General features: G+C 37.5%; 1 protein-coding gene and 1 long non-coding RNA gene across 7 annotated transcripts in view; both read left to right on the top strand.

The window, feature by feature from the left end:
* Positions 1 to 24234, top strand: part of LOC147011909 (uncharacterized) — a 172120-nt gene that overhangs the window by 37703 nt on the left and 110183 nt on the right. For 4 of the 6 annotated variants that reach the window (XR_015051783.1, XR_015051786.1, XR_015051788.1 and 1 more), the window contains exons 6-7: positions 4635 to 4687; positions 5530 to 5590. This is a non-coding gene — a long non-coding RNA (uncharacterized LOC147011909). Of the gene's footprint in view, positions 1 to 4634; positions 4688 to 5476; positions 5591 to 24234 lie in introns of all 6 variants that reach the window. The other 2 variants (XR_015051784.1, XR_015051787.1) reach the window with 1 other exon arrangement.
* On the top strand, positions 11112 to 14483 carry LOC147011912 (uncharacterized). Its single transcript, XM_085857475.1, has 2 exons — positions 11112 to 12418; positions 12516 to 14483. The coding sequence occupies exons 1-2, from the start codon at positions 12365 to 12367 to the stop codon at positions 13677 to 13679; spliced, it is 1218 nt and encodes a 405-aa protein (XP_085713601.1). The 5' UTR covers positions 11112 to 12364; the 3' UTR covers positions 13680 to 14483.

Here is a 24234-nt window from a genome sequence, read left to right as displayed (position 1 = left end):
GTTTGTGTTCCAATTCATGTTCCCATTCATGTTCTACAGTGTTCGAAATATATCATTCAATTGAAATTAAGTAGTTCCTCCATCTTAGACTGATGTCTGCTGAGACAGACAGATGAACAGACAAAGTGAACCAATTGCTGAATCCCACTTTGGGCTATGCATGGGTTAATAAGTCCATCAAGCTAATGACTTAATTTCATTGGGGAGATGGAGGAAGAGGAGTGGGAATGAGAAAAGTGTGACAGCCTCGGGGACATCACTAAGACGTTAGAAGAAGAAAAAAAAAAATAGGGGCAATGCCCCTGGACTCACCTGGTGGAACTAGGGAACCACTGGTAGGCAAAGATGACCCTAAAATATGTAAATTAGCCAATGGTTTGAACAAACTTATGAAAGCACCATGCGGAAATGATTCCTACCAAGTTACATCCAAGTCGGGTAAATACTTCATGGGAAGTCAACAGTAGTGATTCCAGAATTGTAATGACCTTTGACGTTTAAATTGACCAACTTAAAAAGCAAGTTTTGATGGGATTTGCAAGGCATCAGGAGGCCTTGGCCCTGAGAAGTTCTCCAAAGTTTGGTGAAAATATAACTGAGTTTTAGCATCACAGGTGATGAAGGTTGTGGTTCAGTTTCATCAAAATTGTGAGTGTAGCTTCGGAGAAGAAAGCAAATACCTATTTTGGGGGGGACAAACCTGGACCCACTTTTTGACCCCCTTAGACCCTGATTATTATTTTTTTAATGCCGTGGACAAACTTTTGGTACATTACGGGTGATGTAGGTTCTGGTCAAGTTTCATTGAAATCGTATGTGTGGTTTTGGAGAAGATCCGAGTGTTTACATACTGACTGACGCACACTCACTGACGGACGCTGTATGATGCTAATACCTCATCCGAACAATTTCTTCCAGGTGAGATAAAAATAGGAAGAAATTGTGTTGTGTGTGTGTGTGTGTGTGTGTGTGTGTGTGTGTGTGTGTGTGTGTGTGTGTGTGTGTGTGTGTGTGTGTGTGTGTGTGTGTGTGTGTGTGTGTGTGTGTGTGTGTGTGTGTGTGTGGGGAAAAGGCGATTTTAGGGTAAATAATGTACAACACCGAGCACACACCATCCCTTGACTAGACCCTCTCACAGACATCACAATCAACACAGATGTACACAATCACCCATCCATACTCGAGCTACCGACAAGTCCTGTAAATATCCTCGTACCCCTTTATATCCAATGCTTCCTGGTACCTATCGCTAATTCCTGTTTAAACCTTGATACTGTTTCTGTTTCCCCTACATTTCCAGTGAGACCATACGAGCATTAACTACTCTGAATGATGATGAACTACTTTCTGACTATGGAACCTGGTCATACCACTGTCTATTCTGCTGAACAACCTCTTACTGAGAGATGCTAATAACATGGAGAGATTTGGATTTGCCAAATGTACCGCACTTCATTTGTCAATACCTTTCGTTTTCTTAAACATCTCTATCATATCCCCTTGTAACCACCTCCTTTCCAGTGTATAACGTTCTGTCTCTTTCATTCTTTTTTACGGATGGTTTGCTCAACAATGACATGTTGCTCAACAATGAATCCCAGGCATTCCTTGTTCCGACGATAGTTTCAGTTGAACCTGGTTCTCCCTGTTTGTCCGATGACTGTAACGATCATTTGTGCTCCATGAAATAAGTGAATCATGACAACTCCAGAGGTAGCTAAGACAGGCTTTGGAAATTGGCGAGGGAACCATTTACTAAGTAATAGTCTACTTCTTTCAAAACATACCATGGGATCTTTTACATCTGCTACTAAATACGAGCAGATGAGTCAGCTGGCTTAATTTCACCCACAAAGGGATGGCATACTCCATGATGCAACACTCTCCCTGCAAAGCACAAGGAGTATGGTTAATACAGACCAGGAATAACACCCAGAGGAGACAGCTCGGAGGCAAAAAACCCACTTCTGAGCGAGCCAGAATATATCTGTGACTTGCTTACAGGTACCATGTAAACCTGTATGAACCTGTTTCTTGGTCACTTTGTCGGCGACGAAACCATCTCCCCCACCAGGTTTTTGGGTGAGGAGGGTGTTTGGATATGGACACCCAGCAGGATTAAAAACAAAACCTGTCAAAGGGCGGAGGAGCTCCATGCGAGCCAACAGCCATCCACATCTAGTGACGAACTGTGTCTGCGGACGTCCTCCTGCAGTTGGGTTACTTTTGTTAGGAGGTTGGTGGCAGGATTTGCACTCCGGCCACCATAAAACCCTTCATTCCGCAAAACACAAAAACGCAAAGAAATCTGAAAACCCACTCCGTGGGAGTACCTCCAGTGCAGCTTCCCTCCGCAGGGCAGCTCACCAGATGACGGGATTGGGGCAAAGCCTTCGGGACCCCCACTCCTTGATGATGGAAGGAAAATCACGGGGTAACTTTCCCAGGTCATATTGTGGTAGTGTGGGTAGGGGTGGTGGTGAGGTGTCATCCACTAGACGGTGGTCTCCTTGGGTTAACCTGAGACAATCCCTGTGGGTGGGTGCCTGGAATGTCCTATCCCGAAGAAAGGATGAACACCTGTCTCTGTTATCATCTGAGCTCAAGCATTTGAACATTGGTATTTCACCACTCTCTGAAGTTCGGAGACTGGATCGTGGCGAGATCATGATAGGTGGTTACACCTACTGTTGATCTGGTTTCTCTCATGGTTACCATGCCCAAGAGTTGCTGGAGCTGTGTCCAATAAGCTGGCTCCAATGATAATTGAGGTAACACCGGTCAACAAGCATATTATGAGGCTGAGGATTTGTCACTCCTTGGGTGTCATTTCCCTGGTCTCTGTATATGCTCCGAATGAGGCGAGTGATCTCACCATGAAGGAAGCATTCTATGCCATGCTCAAGTCTGTAGTTGATCAGTACCCCAGGCGAGATACTCTTCTAGTCTTGCGGGATTTCATTGTGTCGACTGGAACTGATAGGGATGGTTATGAGACATGTGTTGGTCCCCATGTGTCTGGAACTGTGAACCAGAATAGCGCTAAGTTCCTTGACTTTGCAAGAAGTCATGGACTTAGGGTGGCCAGTTCATGGTTTCAACACCGACAGGCTCATCACTGGACTTCGTATTCCAACACTGGTGGTGTGGCAAAGGAGATTGACATGTGTTGATTGATGGTCACTGGAGGATGATCCAGAACTGCAGGGTCTACCAGAGTGCTCAGTTACTCAATACTGACCACAGGCTTATTGTAGCAACTCTGAAGTTGCAGCTTAAATCCGGGAGAATGGTACCATCCCAGCCTCGGCTGGAAGTTGGCAAGCTCAAGGATGAGAGGGTAGCTGAGGAGTTTGTAAACAGGCTGAGTGGGGAATTGGGGGGTCTGGGTGCTTTGGGGAATCCTGAAAGTTTTGTGGAGTGCCTTCCAGACCACCATCCTTGATGTTGCCGGTGGATGTCTTGGAACTCACTGTTGTAAATAAAAATTTTGTCTCTCGAGGGACACTGGATACCATTAACCAGTCATAGGGCCCGGCTTAATGGCAGAGCTGAACTGTTCAGGAACTTGAGGCGTAAAGCTGTATGTGCACTGAGGGTGGACAAGGAGGCCGATATGCAAGGAATATTTGAGGGGGTAGAGCATCACCTGTGGTCAAGTAATTCTCGTCCTGTGAACTGGGGAATTTGCGCATTGCATTCCTCCAAGCCCATCCCTTGGTGTACTACAGTTAGAGCAGAGGGTGATGGGCTCTTGACAGATGAGTCCGAAGTGAAGGGCCGCTGGGCCAGTTACTTTAAGCGGATGTACCAGGCTGATCAACCACCTGTTGAGTTGGATGTCAGGGGTGTTACTATCACTATGGCTGACGCTCCAACCAACTGTGATCCACCTTAATTTGTGGAAACACAGGCTGCGATGAACCGGTTGAAATGAGTGAATCTCCTGGGATTTGTGGCATCCATGCTGTACTTCTCAGGGCTGGTGGAAATGCTGTACTCATGTCATTGCATGCAGTTCTGTGCTCTGCCTGAAACACAGGCATCATCCCAACTGATTGGAAGAGGGACCTTGTTGTCCCTCTCTGGAAAGGGAAGGGTGATTGCCAGGACTGCAACAATTAGCGAGTTGGTGACGCTGCTCTCAGTGCCGGGCAAGGTCTTCGCTTGGATAATTATATATTGATCAGGTTCGCCACCATTTGTTGAGCACCAGCGCCCAGAGAAGTCAGGCTTTACGTCAAAGAGGTCAATGATTGACCATATCCTTGCCCTTCAGGTCCTCACCGAGTGCACTCGAGAGTTTCGGCAGGGGCGTCTTGCAGCCTATGTTGATCTCTGCAAAGCTTTTAATTCAGTGAATCGGGATGCCCTCTGGAGGATTCTTGGTCTTCGAGGGGTGCCACCAAAACTGATCAATCTGATGTCTGAAATACACTCTGGTACTGAGAGTGCTGTGAGATGTGGTGGTACCATCTCCAACTTATTTCCAGTTGTTACTGGAGTTTGTCAGGGGTGTGTACTGCCCCCACACTTTTCAGTGCTTGTATGGACTGGATTCTGTCGAATGTCGGAGAGATCAAGCTGCCATGCATAATTTGTGAATGTCAAGATCTCGGACTTTGATTTCACAGATGATGCAGTCATCTTTGTGGAGACTCTGGATGTCCTTTTGGGGGCCCTCGAGGTGCTGATTGAGGAGTCGCAGGGGCTGGAATTACAGGTTTCCTGGGTCAAAATTAAGATCCAGGCTTTCATTGACATCTTGGATGCTGCTATCTTGTCTCTACCTGTTTGTGGTGAGGATGTTGAGGTCACGGAGAGATTCACTTACCTTGGCAGTGATATTCATGTCTCTGCTGGCTGTGAGCCAGAGGTCGATAGACATCTCGGTCAGGCCTAGGGAGTCATGGATTCACTGGATCATGGTGTGTGGCACTGTCGGTACCTGTGCAGTAGGATGAAAGTCCGAGTCTTCAGGTCCTTGGTGCTTCCAGTCTTGTTCTATGAGTGTGAGACTTGGACTCTGACCAGAGATCTGAGATGGAGACTTAATTCCTTTGGTACCAGTTCTCCTGCGCATATCAAATCCAACACTGTGATCCCAGAGTCAAATACCGTTCATTTGTCTATTGTCTCGTGTTCTTGTAATTAATGTAACACTGTCGGTGTTTATTTTTTTGTGCTTGATTGTTTGTCGCACTACAACTCCTACAGTTGCTACCTTGTATCAGCATGAACCCAGTTAATGCATAGTGCTGTTGTTATCTTTGTCGTTGGTCTTGGGGTAGTGAAGTGGTGGGGGGGGGGGTACACAAATTCTCCATAAATGTTCGTCATGTCATGCTGCCTCCAGGTGGGGGAGGGTATTACAAGCCTCCACCATTTACAGTCCAGTATTCCTGTCCCCACGTTTTCCAGTGCAGTGAGGTGTTTTAAATTGGGAATGTCAAGATCTCGGACTTTGATTTCACAGATAATGCAGTCATCTTTGTGGAGACTCTGGATTTCCTTTTGGGGGCCCTCGAGGTGCTGATTGAGGAGTCGGAGGCGCTGGAGTACAGACGAAGTACAAACTGTGATATAAACGGTAGGTATGTTTTTGCTTCATGTATGTAACCTGGTTTATTTATTTTTACCGATACAGAGCTGTCACTTGCCTATACACCGCCAAAATAAAGATATGTCAGAAGAACGTGTTTCATGTTTGGAACCAAATCGCCCATTTGGCTGGTACTCTGCTGGTTTTGCTAATGAACAGTACAAGCTCCTCCACGAGCCTTAAACTGTTCAAAAACGTTTTTCTTACATTTTCCATAAATTCCAACATCAGTCTTTGTTAAATAGTACAAAATTATTTAATGACTCCTTCCTGTCCTGCGCCATTACTATTTTACTCTTTCTTTTTTTTACCTTTCTTGTTTTGATTGCTGTCAATTATGAACTTACCAAGCAAGGCACAAGCCCAATATCATCGCTCGGTCATGCAGCATCTGCCTCGATATGATTGGTTATTATCTAAAGAGCAGGATGGATGGATGTATTCTTCATTTATATCTATCCGAGCAACCTGTGGTTTCATTTATCCCATCAAATTTAGGTTAAAGGTCATTCGAAAGGATCTTGAAACAAAACCAGAATTCACAATTTAGAAGGAATCGCAATTGTGAGAAACAGCTCGTATGCTTCACCTGTTCTAAGCTGTTTGCTTCGATGTGACAAGAAACCGATATCACGCTCGGGAACAAAAGATGAAAAGAGGTTTGTTTGTTTTTTCCGAGTAATTGCTTTTATTGAGAAGATACATTAAAATAACAATAGGTACTATGTCATCATAAAAATTCGCATGACATCAAAGGTGCTGGATTTTCCTTCTCATTGTTGGATAATGATGATTTTGGAATTAAACAGGATATCCATGCGTACTGGAAAAAGCAGTTTTCTGGACGGTAAGTTGAAGTCACATTTGTGATATCCAGACGAGGAATACACCACAACGTGCTTCGTATCGTCCACTTTCCTCTTAAACTTTCACATCAGTGGGTATCGGCACAATATAAATGAATTTTGAAGTCAATCTTTTCTTTCGTTTGTGATGCTGCGATGTCGTGAATTGAATTCTAAAAATCGCATTAAGCTGAATTCACCTGCATGAATGAAAAAAAAAATCTCAGTGATCTGTTCTCCTGAAAGTCAATGCAGACAGATCTATCAGTTCCCTCTAACTGAGTGATCCGTTGTGGAAAAGCGAACCATCTGCTTTCACCTACCTCATTATCCCGATCAGCATGGCTCGTCTTCTTTCGACTTATTTTCCTATTGTAACATCTGCTATGCTATTCATTTCCTAATCCTTGACTACTATCTGTAATGCTTAAATTTTGTTTCTGTTCTCAACCTCCTGATCCCATTAACAATTCATAAGCCCTGTAGATTTGATGTATTCTGCACACACACAGTTTACGCCCACACAGTTTAAGAGCCCATGTCAATGCAGACTAAGCTTTTCTGGTTATTCAAAGTCGAAGCGAGATTAAACTTTTGTTGAAATTCTTCGTGTTTCTCATATATCTGTTAGCTTTGAAATGGTTTCAAAGGATAATTAAAATTATTTTCCTATGACTGGCAAATATAACTCCGCGTCGATGAGTGTGATGCAAAATATTAAAGCTTGTTATATCCACCACCAAAGGTGAATGGAGGTTATGTTTTCACCTCCTGTCTGTCTGTTTGTTTGTTTGTGAACAGGATATCTCCAAAAAGTTGTGGACGGATTCGGACGAAATTTTGGTGGGGAGCTTGGGTATTGTGATCGACGTACCGACAAATTGATTAGATTTTGGTGAAGATCTGAATCCGGATCCAGATGGAAGAATACTTAAAGTGATTCTTCACAGTTGAGTGATAAGCGTAAAACGACATATAGCACGATATCTTAAAAAGTTCGGGATGGATTCGGATGAAACTTGGTGGGTGAGTTGGTTTGGTGACAAGAACAAGCAGATTAAATTTTAGTTCAGCTCCGAATCCAGATCCGGGTTACAAAACGTCAACTAATCAGCCGGGCCAAGGTATGCGCTCTACCGAGTGGCCGTTCTCGTGCTTTATTGTTAAGTTTATCCTCCTCGTTCTTCTATGAGCCTCATTACTGTTAAAAAAATTATTGCTAGCTCTCTTGCCTTCTTCCACTTTTTATTTTGTGTTTTCTTTCCCTGACACGTTTCCTCTATTTTGTGATATTTCGATTCCACCAACTTTATTTTCCGAACCCTTTGGGTAGTTTTATTGTTTACACGTCTCTTACTGCTCTCGTTCTGATTTCTGCTTTAATAATCTGATGTCCAATACAAAAAGTGTATCACCACTATCCACTGACTGACTAAAGGTGTTACCGGGTAAAGATGCTCCACTGAAGTGACGCCATATTGACAGCACAGAAGACCACACGCTTTCACTCACTTGGTCTCATATTGTCAGACACAATTCTTGGCCTTTACACGCTGACATGCTCGGTATGCAGTATTGCCTGATTAAACCATAACTGTTGCACGGTGATAGAGTGGAAAAATATCTGAAAACTCTCAGGTCATAGAATGCTATGCCTGGTGTTGGCTTAATGGTTAGGGTGGTGGGCTTGCGATCCAAGGATCCTGAGTTCAAATCCCCCTCGGCTGTTGAATTAACACCAGATGGGGTTGAATCTGCCTGTCATCCTTCCGAGGTCAGCAAAATAAGTGCCAGCTTGATGGTATCCTGTCTCGGAGTGGTGACCCATCCAAGATTGTACCCAATAGCCGAGGAGACTGCTTAGGCAGCACCAATGCTCTGCACAGAGTATGGTCCCAATGGATGGATGGATAGAATGTTGACTGAAGCTCTGAGAGACATCCAGATAGATGTGCTGATCACCATAGAAGGGCAAGCAGTTAGTCATTCTGATCCGCAATGTCGTTCGCCTTTGTGGCCAAGAAAACTTGGAAAGATTGCACCATTCCTTGTTTAAACATTCCCTCTAATTTTTCAGTCTTTCTTTGTCCGATGCCTTCTTTATGCTGCAGAAGTCATCCGCAGGGAGAAAAACATTTTTTCATTGCACAAAATCTTTATTGAAATGATTACTTAAATTTCTCAAAAACTATTTCCATAGAAACAATGTGAGGGGTTCATGGTAGAAATGAGAAAATGCAAAGGAGCTGAAATATTTTCCATGCCGTGTGTCAGCCAATGAAGAGTTTTCTTTTAAATTCAAAGCCGAGGCTCATGGAGGAGGGAGAAAAATTCTATCTGTCTGAAAAGTTTTACTTAAATTCCTGAAAATTGAGAAAATTGTTAATTTATGCATGGAGCTCATCAGCCAGCAATGAGCGCATTGCAGCGAGACATACGAACCAGAAAAGTCACTGATTAGTGAGATGAAGTTCCTTTTTTCTGCAGGTTTTAAAGGGCAATGGCTTTGAGGAAGTATTTATGACTGCTTAACAGAATCCCTTTTTTGTACCCACTCTGAGTTTGCTCTCCTTATATCGCCTTCGCTGAAAACTGTGATGGTGTTTTAGCTCCATTACGTTTCTGGAGTTGGCTTCAATGAACAGCTCTATTGTGACAAGGAATCCCCATCATAAATGATGATGGGTTTTCAACCCAAGAAAGCAATCACCTGTCCTGCCCTATTATGTAATTGTAAAATGACAGATGATACATAATTTGAGATTGAAATCTAGAAAGCTAACACCACTATCTGCATTTCTTTATGGCCATTGCAAAATATAACTGAATAAAAATACCAAATAATCATGGAGGGAACGTATGTGTAGAAAAGGTTGTGATGGAGGGAGAAGTTGATGGGAGATGGCGATGAACTCCAACTTTGAAGCCCGGAACGGAATCTGAGCACGTTTTGACTGAAACGGGGAGACAATTCTATGGGTTGGACAACAGGCTAGGGGTGAAAACAGAGCTCTGGCTTTGAAAGGTTTACCAGAAAAGGGGGTGGGTGGTTCTGGACAAATGCCTAATTCTGTTCAAGCTTTGGAGGAGGTACGGGGCAGAAAGGGCAAGGGGTGCAGAAACAGATGAGATAAGTAGAAAACCAAGAGGTCACAAGCCTATCTATGATTAGAGGAGTGAGTTCTGTTACTTGGCGTGTTGATGGGAGGTGCCAGTAATATTCAGAGTTTTGGTCTCCAAGAGCATGTAGGAATGACAGGTGGGATGTGGAAGTACTGTTGTATGCTCTTTGTGGGAGCCTTCATGCAAGAGCTTCCATTGCATACAAAGGCTCAAATATCAATCCAAACAACAGCAAAAACAACATTTAATGAAATGTCCAGGGAACTCATCAAATATATTTTGAAGTCCATGTTTTGGTGAGCAATAAAAAATGTGAAGAAGGCAGTGATAGATGAAATGTTGGAAAAAAAATTCATTCTTTTGATTAATGTGCCTCACGAGCAGTTGATGCTTAACTTAATAATTGGTAACGAGTCTGAAGAAGACGATGGTTCACGAGCGGTATTTGACGATGTAGATTGTTTGAGAAGTCAAGGTTGAGACAATGTGATGATTTTTGACCAAGTTATAAAAATGATAAACATGATGTGGTACGGGTGACATGTTATTAGCTGCAAAATGTCGAAAACCCGGTTTCGTTCAACAACTTTCAAAATTTGACCTTTGCATAACCTTTAAAGGTCACAGAACAATGTTGTGGACATTAAAATAAGGAAACAGGATACGTGCTATAGCTTATTGGAGTTAGTTTGTCGAAGAAGGTCGAAAACCCGGTTCAATTCCCACAACTTTGAAAATTTGACCTTTGTGGCCTTTAAAGGTCAAAGGTCAAGGATTATGACCTTTGGTGCAAAACTTCCTCTGGAACATTCCAGGAACAATATAATGTCATATAGGCTATATGGCATTTCGCACTCCTCGGATTATCCATACTTTGATGAAATCAGCGTAAAAACAAACTTGAAGGGGGCGCCACAGGCAAGGTGTTCGAGATAGAGCAAAATGATTTGAAGACTTTAGGTGGGGAATGACCTCAGGATTATGCATAAAAATATTGTCATCCTAGCTCTCAAAGTTTGGGCGGTCGTATGATTTTTTTATGTCAAAATTCACAATTTTCTAAGTTTTTGACCTTGTGACCTTGACCTTGGGACGAAAATGAAAAATCGGACAACAAAAAGTTTTCGATAATTCATTTTGCTATTCAAATACCGAAGAACCCATTCCATTCAGTAAATTCCCTTGGAGAAGATAGATTTTTAATCCGACTACCCCTAAAAATGGCTATTTTTGGGGCATGGCTCTGCCCACAATGGGCGTAGCATGCCCTCATCCAGGAAAACACAACTTGACATTGATATCGAACACAACCAAGTTTCATCAAGATCGGATCAAAGTCCACGGAGTTATGCTCTGGACAGACAGACAGACAGACAGACACACAGACAAGCCGGTAGGTGGACATGGGTAGTCGACTACCCAATAGAACCTGACGCGATGGGCCCGTTTGATGGGGAATGACCTGAGGATTAAGCACAAGAAAATTCACGATTCTAGCTTCAACGGTTAATGCTGCAGATTGTTTTTTCGTTAAAATACCCCAGTAGGGTAAGAATACTGATTCTGGCTCACTTTTCCCCATGTAAATGAATGGGGGATTTTCAGCGATTTATATTTTTTTCCCTAAAAATAAACCTCCTTTTTATCCCAAGGTATATTTATTTGTCTCCCCTTTTAACTTGGAGGTTGAACCTCATTGAATTGAACACCTGGGGGTTGAACAGCTCACTCATTGAACCTATAAAGATTTGTTCATTCTCAAATTCCTTCAATAGTTTAATTTTCTTTGCACAATAATCCCCATCTAAAATATTGACAAACAAAACATTTGAATCTTTATATTTTTTAAGATACCCCTTTTGTGCCATTACGAAATGATAAACTTCTCTTAATGCTCTTGTTTGACCACCTCCTGAGCCACAGGTTATTTTTTGTTAAGCCCCGCCCACTTTTCTTTAAGCCCCGCCCACTTTTGTTAAGCCCCGCCCACTTTCCACAAGGTATTCAATAAGCCCCGCCCACTTTTCTTTAAACCCCGCCCACTTTTGCTAAGCTCCGCCCACTTTTCATAAGGTATTTTCTAAGCCACGCCCACTTTTCCTAAGCCCCGCCCACTTTTGCTAAGCTCCGCCCACTTTTCATGAGGTATTTTTTCTAAGCCACGCCCACTTTTCCTAAGCCCCGCCCACTTTTGCTAAGCTCCACCCACTTTTCATAAGGTATTTTTTCTAAGCCATGCCCACTTTTCCTAAGCTCCGCCTACTTTTGCTAAGCCCCGCCCACTCTTACATCATTTCCAGTTCATCTCTGACTCACAAAGAAATCACTAGAAAATTACAGGATGTTATGGTTTTGAAAAATTTCCCAATGAAGGCTTGCCTAGGCTTGCCCAGGGAATTTCCAAAGGAAACCACACCCACCAGTCTTTCTCTATAAAAGCTTCAAACCCAGGCTCCATTTTAAACATTTGTTTTTGCTGGCAATGGTGTTCTGTGTGCTTGGCTCGAACTGTCTGTCTTCTATGGAACTAAACCTTCAAGTTGATGAACTGGATTCAAACCTCTTATCTATTGAGGTAAGATTTTTTATTTTCCTATTTTCAAACTTTGATTGAAGCATACTCATTTAATAATTAAATAACTTAATTAATACATTATTATTTTCTCTCACAGGAAATTGTGTCTGAAATACGAAATGAAAATACTGCTTTTGCTACAACTTGGGGGAAATTGTTGGCTTGGTTGAAGACCTTGAGTGGGATGACTTTGGTGTTCCTTGGAACTCTCTGTCTTGTATGGAACTAAACCTTCAAGTTGATGAACTGGATTCAAACCTCTTATCTATTGAGGTAAGATTTTTTATTTTCCTATTTTCAAACTTTGATTGAAGCATACTCATTTAATAATTAAATAACTTAATTAATACATTATTATTTTCTCTCACAGGAAATTGTGTCTGAAATACGAAATGAAAATACTGCTTTTGCTACAACTTGGGGCGAAATTGTTGGCTTGGTTGAAGACCTTATGAGCGACCACGACCCACAGAATGAGTTCGTCCTTGATGACCCAACCAAAGAGTTATACCTTGGAGACCAGCAAAATCCTGAAAAAGAGTTTTACAGCAATAGTACTCATTGTGAGTTATCAAGACAATACCCACTGAACAAGTTATACCTTGATGAGCCAGAATACAAGTTTTACCTTGGAGACTCACAAATTTTGAAAAAATCAAGAAATGAGTTCTGCCTTGATGGTTTAAATAACTACCTTGGAGACTCAGGAAAAGGGTTCTGCCAAGATGGTTCTAAATATGGGGCCTACCTTGGAGACTCACAAATTTTGAAAAAATCAGTAAATGAGTTCTGCCTTGATGGTTTAAATAACTACCTTGGAGACTCAGGAAAAGGGTTCTGCCAAGATGGTTCTAAATATGGGGCCTACCTTGGAGACTCACAAATTTTGAAAAAATCAGTAAATGAGTTCTGCCTTGATGGTTTAAATAACTACCTTGGAGACTCAGGAAAAGGGTTCTGCCAAGATGGTTCTAAATATGGGGCCTACCTTGGAGACTCACAAATTTTGAAAAAATCAGTAAATGAGTTCTGCCTTGATGGTTTAAATAACTACCTTGGAGACTCAGGAAAAGGGTTCTGCCAAGATGGTTCTAAATATGGAGCCTACCTTGGAGACTCACAAATTTTGAAAAAATCAGTAAATGAGTTCTGCCTTGATGGTTTAAATAACTACCTTGGAGACTCAGGAAAAGGGTTCTGCCAAGATGGTTCTAAATATAGGTCCTACCTTGGAGACTCACAAATTTTGAAAAAATCAGTAAATGAGTTATCCTTAAGAGACTTTGTAAGTTGGTTTTACTTTGAATACTTGAAATGTGGGTTCTGGATTGATAACTCACAATGTGATACATATCTTGGAAACTCAACGGGAATGTGGTTATACCTTGAAGACTTGGAAAGTTGGGTTTATGTTGGACACTTGAAACTTTTTTTAGGGGCTTTTATTTATTTATTTATTTATTTATTATTATTATTATTTTATTTATTTATATTTTGGAGACTTTTGGAGTTGCTATCACTCTTTGGGATCTAAACCTATCGATGTAGTTCTTTGTCGGATGGTGCTTGATGGGAGCAAGATCAAGAAAGTTCTGGGAAGAAAGTGCAGGCTTACTCCCCCTTTTTACGTCATCAAACCTGAAAGCCTTAAAAGACAGAATTGGAAGAAGAAAAAAAAAACGTAAAAATATATATATATATATAGGTGGAAATCTCATTTTGAAAAGGACATTGTGTTGGGTGAGGATTGAGTTGGGGTTGAGATTTTAAATGTGAGGGTTGGGGTTGAGATTTTGAATGTGAGGGTTGGGACACACACACACATACACATCAACAAACAAAAGTTAAGCCTTGACTATTCAGTTGAGGATTCTGTGTTTGGGGTTCACAGATCTAAGAACGTCCCCCTTGACACACATTATATACTGTTATACACCTCGGACTTGGCCCTCGAGTGTCCACAACGGTGTATAGTAGGAGGGAGTGAAGCGCCAACCTATTGCTCCCATTGCACACACACACAAACAAAAGTTAAGCCTTGACTATTCAGTTGAGGATTCTGTGTTTGGGGTTCACAGATCTAAGAACGTCCCCCTTGACACACATTATATACTGTTATACACCTCGGACTTGGCCCTCGAGTGTCCACAACGGTGTATTATCTGCTTAGTTTTGTCTTTTGTAATTCCTGTGAATAAAATGAACCTAAAATCTCTTCCCCTTCCAAATCATATATTTTATAAGTCCAAGGAACTGTATCTATTACATCAACAATTTTAAAAAGTTCTTTCGTCCATCGTTCAGTAAAACCCTTTTCAAAATGAGATTTCCACCTATATATTCTTACGATATCACCAACTTTGAACTTAGGTTTTCTGACATTAATCTCTTTTTCATATTTTAATTTTGTAAATGTTTCTGATGGCTTCATATTCGTTGACGTGTGAATCGTGTCATTATACTTATCCACAATATCCTGAATAAAAGATAACCATTGTTGTGAACCGAGTTGTGTGAATTTTTTATATAGTCTCTCTTTTAAGGTACGATTAAAACGTTCAACAACAACTGCCTTCCCTTCATTAAAGGTACTGTGTAATGTAATACTGTTATTTTTTAGAAAATTCATAAATGTCTTGTTATAAAACTCTCTACCCTCATCAGTCCACAATTTTTTAGGTTTTCTCTTACTTTTATTAAATATCTGTTGAAAAGCTAACATAAGAGTATTACCTGTTTTGTTTTTTAAAGGGACAACCCACGCATATCTACTCCTCAAATCAATAACGGTTAAAGCATACTTGTACCCCTTATCATTATTGAGTTCAATCAAATCAGCAGACCAGATATAATCAACTTCCTTGGAATAAACTTTCCTTCTCTGAAACTTTGTGAATATTGGTTTATGTAATTCATCAGCTAATTGCTCTTCAGTCTTAATGGCATCATTAGAGCCTATAAGTTTTTTGAATTTCCAAGTCCAAGTTTCAATTTAGCACTAATCATCTTCTTCACGATGAACCTATCAACTTTTTCTCTCAAGGTTGGATTTTGTATCAGAGACAAATTATACAACATTTCTCTATCGGCTTCATGCTTTTCTTCCAACGTTGTGGTATTCCCATAATCAATATCGTGTCTCATGCACACTTCATCAACTCTATTGATTGGTTTACTCCAGGATTTACGATTGTCTGCCTCATCTAATCTTTTATCTAAGTTTGTGCCTGGACCACAGAAAGAATAACCTGGAAGATGTAATTCCCCTGGTATTCCAGTAGTTGTAAATTTACTTCCTGATAAAAACTTTTGTATATCTCCTCCGAGTTTGTGTTTGGAGATAAATTGATTTTTTTTTGAACCACACACCGAACATATACCTTTTTGTATAACCCTGTTATTTTTACTTTTAATATATAAAATATTTTTAGTATTAGTTTTCTTTTTACATTTGAGACAATAACTCATTTATTTATGAGAAAAATTTCTGCAGAGTGCAAAAACCTTTTTAGTTTCCAACATGCACATTTGAATCTTAATTTTTAAAACATAAAGAATCCTTAGAAATGCCTTCACTCTCTCCTCCATTTATTTAAGAAAAAACTTGAATTAAAATACATGTCTTCTCGATGTCGATAGTCTTGTCGAAAGTATTGCAAATAGACTTTTTAATTCTTTGTATTCCTCCCTGGTGAGATAAGTTAATTTCTTTAATACCTCTATTCTTTTTTGAATCTCACTGGTTTCCATATTTTGATATTTATTCATTCTCTCTCTTTCCTCCCTCTCTCTATTCTCTCTTTCCTCCTTCTCCTTTTCCTCCTCTTCCCTCTCTTCTTCAACTCCTTCCTCATCCCTTACTATACTTGAATCGTTTACACCCCATAGAATATTATACATATATTCATCAGGATTTCTTGTTATTCCTGTATCCAAAATAATTTTTTACAACAGGAAACCAATAAAATTTCTTTTGAATTTCTAAAAGAGCCTTACCTTTTCTTAACCTTATAATTTTTTCATTATTTAACATTCTAATTAAATCTAAAGTTGTCGGTTTATCAACATCAGCATAATGCCAATCTTTTATTGAAAATACCTCATTCTTATGTTGTAGAACATATTTATTAAAATACCGAATACCCTTTTCTTGAAGGTATGCTTGAACACAGAAATGATAATTTTCTTGAAGCCTTCTTGCTGTCATTTATGTATTAGAAATATATGTTAGAATAATATTATGGCACGAAACACCTCCCCATCTTCCCATAGTTAAATCATTTTGTATTTCCTTACTTATTATATATAATCCTGTTTTTTCTGTTTTCATGAGATAAACAAGGGCAAAACCATTATTATATTTACCCTTATTAAATTCTTTTATTTGTTGTTTACTAATCGTGGCTCCACAAAACTCATTCTCGATACCAAGTGGATAATATTCTTCCTTACGAGACTGATTTAATTGTTCCAGGTCTTCGAGGTTAATTTTAAATGACCAATTATACCCTAAATCATTCATATCATACCCCCATTGTTCTATTCTCATACAAACGATACGCCCTTCTTTATAAAAATTTATTTTAATTCGAACTGTGAATTCTGTATGACCTGGAGATAATATCAACACTTCTGTATCTTTAGAATACACAGCCGTTTTATTTAAGTATATATATTGTGATAAATCGCTTAATCTCACCAAGTCATTCGCGTCAGTCGGGCTTGGATAATTTTTTAATTTATAAGCATTTTTCATGTTAATATTTTTGTTTATATTATATTTATGTCGTTCAGCCTGTGCCTTTGTGTAATAATTTGATAAATCAATATCCAGTTCTTGAGATACACCAAAGATAGAACCATCTTTACCAACATAAGTCATTTATATTAGATTAAAAATAATATCATAAAATTTTTTATTTTTGTTGAGTTGAAATAACACATATAGACATAATTGACCACAACACTTGGAATTTAATTCTTGGACTTGAAATGTTTGATAAACACCATTCTGTAAGAATTTTATGACTTCAACAGGTGGTGGAAGACCAAAACTATCAAAATAATATTTGTCTTGACTATTAAAAATACAAACCCAATGAGAACCGTTCCCATCATTATCTTCTAAGTTCATAATAATATTCTTTGTATGTTTCGACACATTTGTTAATTCATCTCTCATACAAATAACCACATTATGAATTTTTAATTTCTTACAATATTTGGCAAGTTGTAAATTTGATGTTGTATTCTTTCCAAATTCTTTCAACCACTCATCAATGCTCATTTATTTATTAGAAAGATATAATCCATTACCTCTTTTCGTTAATTTTACACCTGCTTGTGCTATAGAAGAAAGCATATCTCCAACTAACAATCTCGCTTTATCAGGCAGACCTTCAAGTTTTTCAGCAAAATCTACAATTACACCACTTCCACTAATTTGTTTCTCCAACTCTTTGTTATGTCTTTCCAATTCTTTTGAGCCTGGAGTTGAGCCTTCCTTTCGTTGGCAGTTTTGACCGCTGTTGAAATACCACCCGTCAATGCTCCAACCGCACTTAAACCAGCAAATAAAGGAATTAGAAATGGGAGAAATCCTCCACTCGTCTCTCTTATTGAATATTTTTTCAACATTGGTTTTGTCATTTTAATTTTAAGTGAGCCAGTGTCATTCAAGATTTTAACCTGTTCTCTTGTGAGCAAAACATCAATTCTTACTGCTCCTTTTCTCTGAATTGTATTAACGTTAATCGTACAAGGCTTTTGATTTTGAACACAAGATGATAGTTTATGAAGATTGATTTGATTAACATATACCCCAGTTGGTACTTTGCCACTCATTTATTTAACAAAAAATTATGTGAGACTAATCATCACACCATTATCTGTATTAATCTGCAATTCTGTTTCTTCCAAAAGCAAACAATATGTATCAACTTCTTCACTCTCTCCTCTTTCAATGTATAGGGAAGTATCCACTCGATTAGACTTTATAGTTTCTTTTTGAGCGCTCAGGTCAAACGTATAGATTGTATACAAACTTTTAAATGCTGTCATATCCAAAATAGGTTCTTTATTTCCATTACTTTCACACACCTTTTGGTAAGACTTGTATGCTTCAGCAAAATCATTTTTTCCCAATTAATTTCCAATCTATCTCGTGGATAAAATGTTCCATCTAGAGAAACGCGAAGTTGTTTCACCTTAGCATTATCACTCAATGCATTATTCTTATCAGTCGCAGTATCACCATCTGGCTTTTTAAAAATCATCCACAGATATCGTGGCTTTCCTTCCAGAACACCCAAATTCCACGTGTAAGTAGTTTGATTGAGTTTAACGTGTTGACATCTTCTTTTGAGGTATGATACACTGAGTGGTTTTTTTGAGTTAAGTCTTCGATTCAACATCTCTTCTGTTTTAAGATTAGGAGTATATTCACTGATATACCAACTCATCTCCTCAATTACAAATTTATTCTGATCACCAAAAGCATTACCAACACCAAAAAGCAATCTATTTTCATTATCATTCCTTTGTAGTTGAAATCTAATTTTAAGACCATACAGAACTTTATCATAATCACAAAATCCAAATATACCTTTAAGAGGAACTGCCACAGTAAAACTATTTTCTGCTTTTGTATCATCATTATACATTCCTTTCCTTTGAATATATCCAGGGTCTGTGTTTGTTCCCGTTGACATATCAGGAATAAAACCTTCGACAGACCCCTTTCCCATTCTATCACTGAATGTATAGAGTGTAAATTTCATCATTTCAGATACAGCAGAGACATAATCAACCGCTTCAACTTCTTGTGTTCCAATATACAATCGCACACTATCAAACATTTTCCAGAAGAAATCATTTACAAGTGTAGCGTTTGTGTTATTCCCAGCCTTAGTGAATTTAAATTTACACAACAAGAAACTTTCGGAGAGATTCAAATAGGTTTGTTGATTATTTATTTCAAAACTTTTTGTACCATTTGTATTCCAGTCTGTTCCAGTTATTGCATTTACCTTGAAGTAATCTTCTTTTTTAGTGGAGTTTGAGATAATAATAGTATCATCCAAATCATAGATACTATCAATTGCTTCCATACTTGTATTTATTTAGGAAAAAAGATGTTAAAACTTTTGAAACCCTGATCCAAGTATTTGAATTATTTTCTGTCGTTCTTGGTGGGACAACTGAGTTTTACCTTTCTTAATTTCTTTTATTGCTTGTAATTTATGAGATTCTTTCTGAGCATCTTTTATACTCTTTACAGCACCTGCTACATTTCCCACAGCAGAAGCAGTTGAACCAATTAGGTCTTTATGTTTAAGAATAGTTGAACCAATACCCATGAGAGTATCAATTATCCCATCTCCTCTAAATTGATGTCCAACACCCCTTTGTCTCTTAGGTTTATAGTATCCTCTACCAAGATACATACCTTCACCCTTGTAGTACGGGGAAAGGAACATCCCATCCCCTGTAATTATTTTATATTTTCCCAACTCGTGCTTCCTCACAATAACCATCGTATTTATTTATTGAAAAACTTCACGTAGGTGAATTCTGATGGATATAACTTCTCCATTAAAAGAGATCACACGATTATCTTGGTCGGTTATCCTAAAATTTACTCTGTGTATGGTTTTTCCTGACACAGGTAGATAAACCAAATTTTTAGGCTCCATATTGAATTTATAACCAATTGGGGTTGAGTATGCGCTGAATGAAAATATTGTATTTGTTTTTAATCCATCATTATAAGCACCATCAATCAAATCACAGTGAATTAACACCGAATTTATTCCTGAGGATATTTGAATGACATTATCACTGTAAAACGTCCCATTAGTTTCAATCTTTTTGAGGAGAAACCTAATAACTCTCTAAATGAATTATCAATTGTGAAATCAACCTTGTAGTTATTTTTAACTTTAATCGTTGATTTTGAAGTATGTTTTTGAATGTTTATAATAATATTTTTTGGTTCATCACCCTGTTCTTTCATAAGACGAGCAATTTCGGAAGATATTTGAGAAATCTCGTATGCTCCGGTGAGACTGTTATCGTTTTGTATCCACTTCCCGGATTATAACTAAACTTGTCATTTTTCTCGGTTATATTAAATAAGGTATTATAAGTCTCCATGGACAATAAAGATGCCTCATATTCTTTTGTTGTGTCAAGTTGTAGTGGGTATGGGAATGAAGATGTGTGGTCGCTTGTTGTGAAATTAAAACTCAGGATTGTGCTTCTCATCTTATTTAATATGAGATAAAATGTCTTTATATTGAGATTTATTAATTATTTTCATGTTCATCAACTGGTCTAAAATGGCTGATGCTTCATTAAAACAATTGTTATTTCCAGCCTTCTTACTGCCGAACAACAATAACAGTCTATTAACTAATTGCGATGGGTCATTTGGAAGAAAACTAATACCTGAACCAAGGATACTTAAAGCCTGAATAATGTGTTTCTCCTTCTCATTCTTCCTACTTTTACCAGAAAGAATAACCTTATAATTTAGAGTGTTCAGTAAATCAATATATACTCTATCATCATTATTTTCCATATCCAATGGTTTATCAATATACTTTGATTCATCCCTCACAGTTGAACCTTGCCTTCCATCTTTTGTGAGAAGAAACATTAATCTCGGAGTTAGTTTAACAGGGGTTGAGCAGAACTTAAGAACTTTAATTCATCATTAAATATCAATACCTTTTCTTGAACAAGATGAAATATTGCTGGTTGTTCTGTTGGAATGAGTCCTGCTTTGGTTTTTGAATCCGCTGAATATTCATTGTTTTGAACAGCATTCACAATATAATCAGGGGGTTGATTAATCTCTTCCAGTTGTTGAAATAAACCTTCATCATGTTCTAATTCTCCAATATGCTCTAATTCTTCCTCCGTCATTTGACTGAAATCTTTTAACATTTGAAGCTTTCTAGGAGTATATTCTACTGTGGGAACTGTGGAAACATCTTTCATTTTTTCTTGGGAAGTTTTTAAAAGTGGTTTAAAAAATTTCTCTTGTTTTTTTTCAAATGCTTCTTCGCCCGTTAGTTTCTGTCTGCGTTTCTTCTTTATGTCTTCCTGTTGTTTTACAACTTTTGAAACCAACTCTTGATGTTCCTTAAATCTTCTTGCTCTTTCTTTTGTATCCATTTATTTATTGTAAAATATCATTTAATGAATTGTAAAGATCAACAGGGAAATTTTCCTTTTCTTCATCATTCAAGTAGATGTGTTCAAATAAATCCTTTTCTTTAAATATTTCATCAAATTCTTTATTAACATTAATGCGAGTTGTAATTTCTTCTTCACTAATCCTTGCATCTCTGCTTTTCATACGTTTGTGTTGAGTTTCTTCATCAACATCAAAACCGAATGATAAAATCTTCACTCCGCTCAGATATTTAATAATTTGTCTCGTTCCTTCTGGATTAGTTTCTAATATCCCAACACCACCAGATTTTAGTTTCTTTAACTCACTCTTACAATGTGAATATTTTGTTGTACCAAGAGAAACCTCCTCAAATATTTGTCCTTCATTCCTCAATCGCATATGTTCCTCCACTGAAATATAGTGATAATCTTCACCTTTTACTTCTCCAGGTCTTATTGCTCTAGTTGTTGTTGATACAATGCGTATCACGGGGTGTTTTTAAGTAAATTTACAATATTCTCATTTGTACTACACAAGAACCTTGATTTATGAAAGTTTTTTCCAGAAGCAGATTTACCCACAAGATTTATAATAATAGTTGTCATTTATATATGTAATTGTTTATAAAACAAAAAATATATCCCTTAATATCTCATCTTGTTTCACAACAATATATTTATATTTTTCAGTCGTGTGCTTCATATAATCCTCAAATTTCTTTTTACTACATAATGTAGAACAATTATCTCTCCAAAAATTATTGATATCTATTGAATTTAACTTGAATAAAATAAAAGTATTAGCATTGTTTCTGATGGAACGACGAGGAAGTTGAAAGTACGATTGACTAAGATAAATACAATTACAAGAAGAATGTCTCCCTCTTGTGTAGTAGCTGTCCATTACCGTTTGGTTTCTCTCATTAACACAATCATCAAAGATAACGAGGTTCTTTTTTGATTTATCCAAATCTTGGGGAGACGGTATATCATCCGTATTATCACTAAGAATACAAGTTATAAGATTTGATTTCTTTTTACATCTCTGTGTATCACAAAATAGTTGAATTATATCTTCAATGTTATAATCATTTAGGTTTTTTGACGTTTAAATAAACCGATTATATCTTCTTTTTGAAGACCAGCATTAAAACCTTGTGAGAGTAGTTGATACTCTGGTTGAAAACTCGACTTTGTGAAAATTATTAAATTATCATAATCTAAAAAGTTGGGAGTGAGGAGCATTTTTAAAAGTAAGCAGGTTTTTCCACATCCACTTGAACCAACTATGAGACATCTTAATGAATTTGGGAGATTTTTATGGTTGTTAAATTTTATCTTATTTTCCCAAATAGGTAAAAAATCATTCATTTATATATTTGAAAAACAGGTTATTTAATTTATTATTGGTTTTTTTAGAAACTCTATATTTTATCCTAAGTTCAGGTTTAATTTCAAGATAATCCATTATTTTATTTATACAATATCTTGTGTTGATATTTCCCTGAAAATTACATCCATGAATAATATACAACAACAATCCTTTGAACATTTCTCTTATACGTTCAGTTTCTTCCCTTGTAAGGAAAGGTGTGTTATCATCCTCATACTTTACATTCATTTCTCTAATCAATCTTGTAAAGTAATTCATTTTTGGTGTAAATCTAAAAGAATTATTTTCCTTTTTATATTTTTTATTATCATTAATTAGAAGATAATCACAGAATATACATTGTTTATAGGCTTTTGACTCTGTGTTTAATCCCTGTCTTTCACACGCAGGACAATTCTCAAATTTGTCATATGGAGAATCAGGAAAGTCTAGCATATTTATAAAGTAAAACTTTACTTAAACTGAAATTCATCTATACTTTCAGTTGTATATTACCATCGATATCGATATACTTTTTTTCATTATCAGATTCAACGACAACATTTTTTATATTAAAGGTAATTTTAAAATTATCGTTAACTACTATTGAACGAAATGTCATTTCACCTGATATATTAACATCCTTTATTTCATCAAGATTTACATCTTTAGGGTTGTTGAAAAAAATACAAATTTCTCCTTGCATATTACAGATGGTCTTATCTTTTCTTTCTAAAGCTTCATCCATAAGGTTTTTGTTCTTTGATACTTTTTCTTGTTTCATTGCTTTTTCTAGTTTTGAATATATTACTAGAAGGAGAGGAGAAACTTTTGTTAGAGATACTTTAATTGATGTTCTACCAGGTATACTAAAAGCCCTTCCACTGAAGGAAATTGAAGAACTCATATTATTTACCATAATAGTTTTTATCCAATAGTTGTTATATTTATCTTTGTTCAATTTTACATCCTTGACATATTTCTCAGTATCTTTAACAGATGAAGAGATTGATTGAAACTTGTCTTTTGTGTCTTGAAACATTGTATTTATTAAGTGAAAAAGTTGGAGGATAAAATGTTTTTAAGCACAGATTCACCTATAAATTAAACGAAATTTTCATCAAGAAAATTTTAGTTTAAGCAAAGTTTTATTCTATAAATATGGTGAATACAACGTACTGCGATGTTTGTAATCACGAATATAAACATTATAGAAAACACCTCCGAACCAACAAACACACATTTAATCTATTTCATCAAATATCTCCTCTTGAGTTGGAAAGAAAACATTGTGATATCTGTTCAAAGGATGTTTTGAAGAGTAGTTATAATCAACATCTTCAATCACAAAAACACAAGAAAAATGAGTTTAAAGTAAAGGGAGACTATTATATTAAAAACACTGATGAGGCATTTAAAGGGCATATAAAAATAAGGATTTTTCAATTTGGAGAACCCGGTCCATCATCAATAGCTGAATCAATTGAAATAGTGAAACCCGATGTTGAAAAATTTATTAAAAAGACATTAAAAGAAA

Source organism: Eptatretus burgeri, chromosome 15 (assembly GCF_056783735.1).
Source record: "Eptatretus burgeri isolate ZD-2024b chromosome 15, Ebu_testis_v1, whole genome shotgun sequence".
NCBI classification, from domain to species: Eukaryota; Metazoa; Chordata; class Myxini; order Myxiniformes; family Myxinidae; genus Eptatretus; species Eptatretus burgeri.
The sequence above is the reverse complement of the archived record's forward strand: the minus strand, read 5'-3'. Positions and strand labels throughout refer to the sequence as shown.

Bases quoted from the DNA above. Each gene is read 5' to 3' on its own strand.
- LOC147011912 (XM_085857475.1), top strand. From the start codon at position 12,365: ATGGAACTAAACCTTCAAGTTGATGAACTGGATTCAAACCTCTTATCT. The intron at 12,419-12,515 runs GTAAGATTTTTT...TTTCTCTCACAG, and splicing joins CAAACCTCTTATCTATTGAG to GAAATTGTGTCTGAAATACG.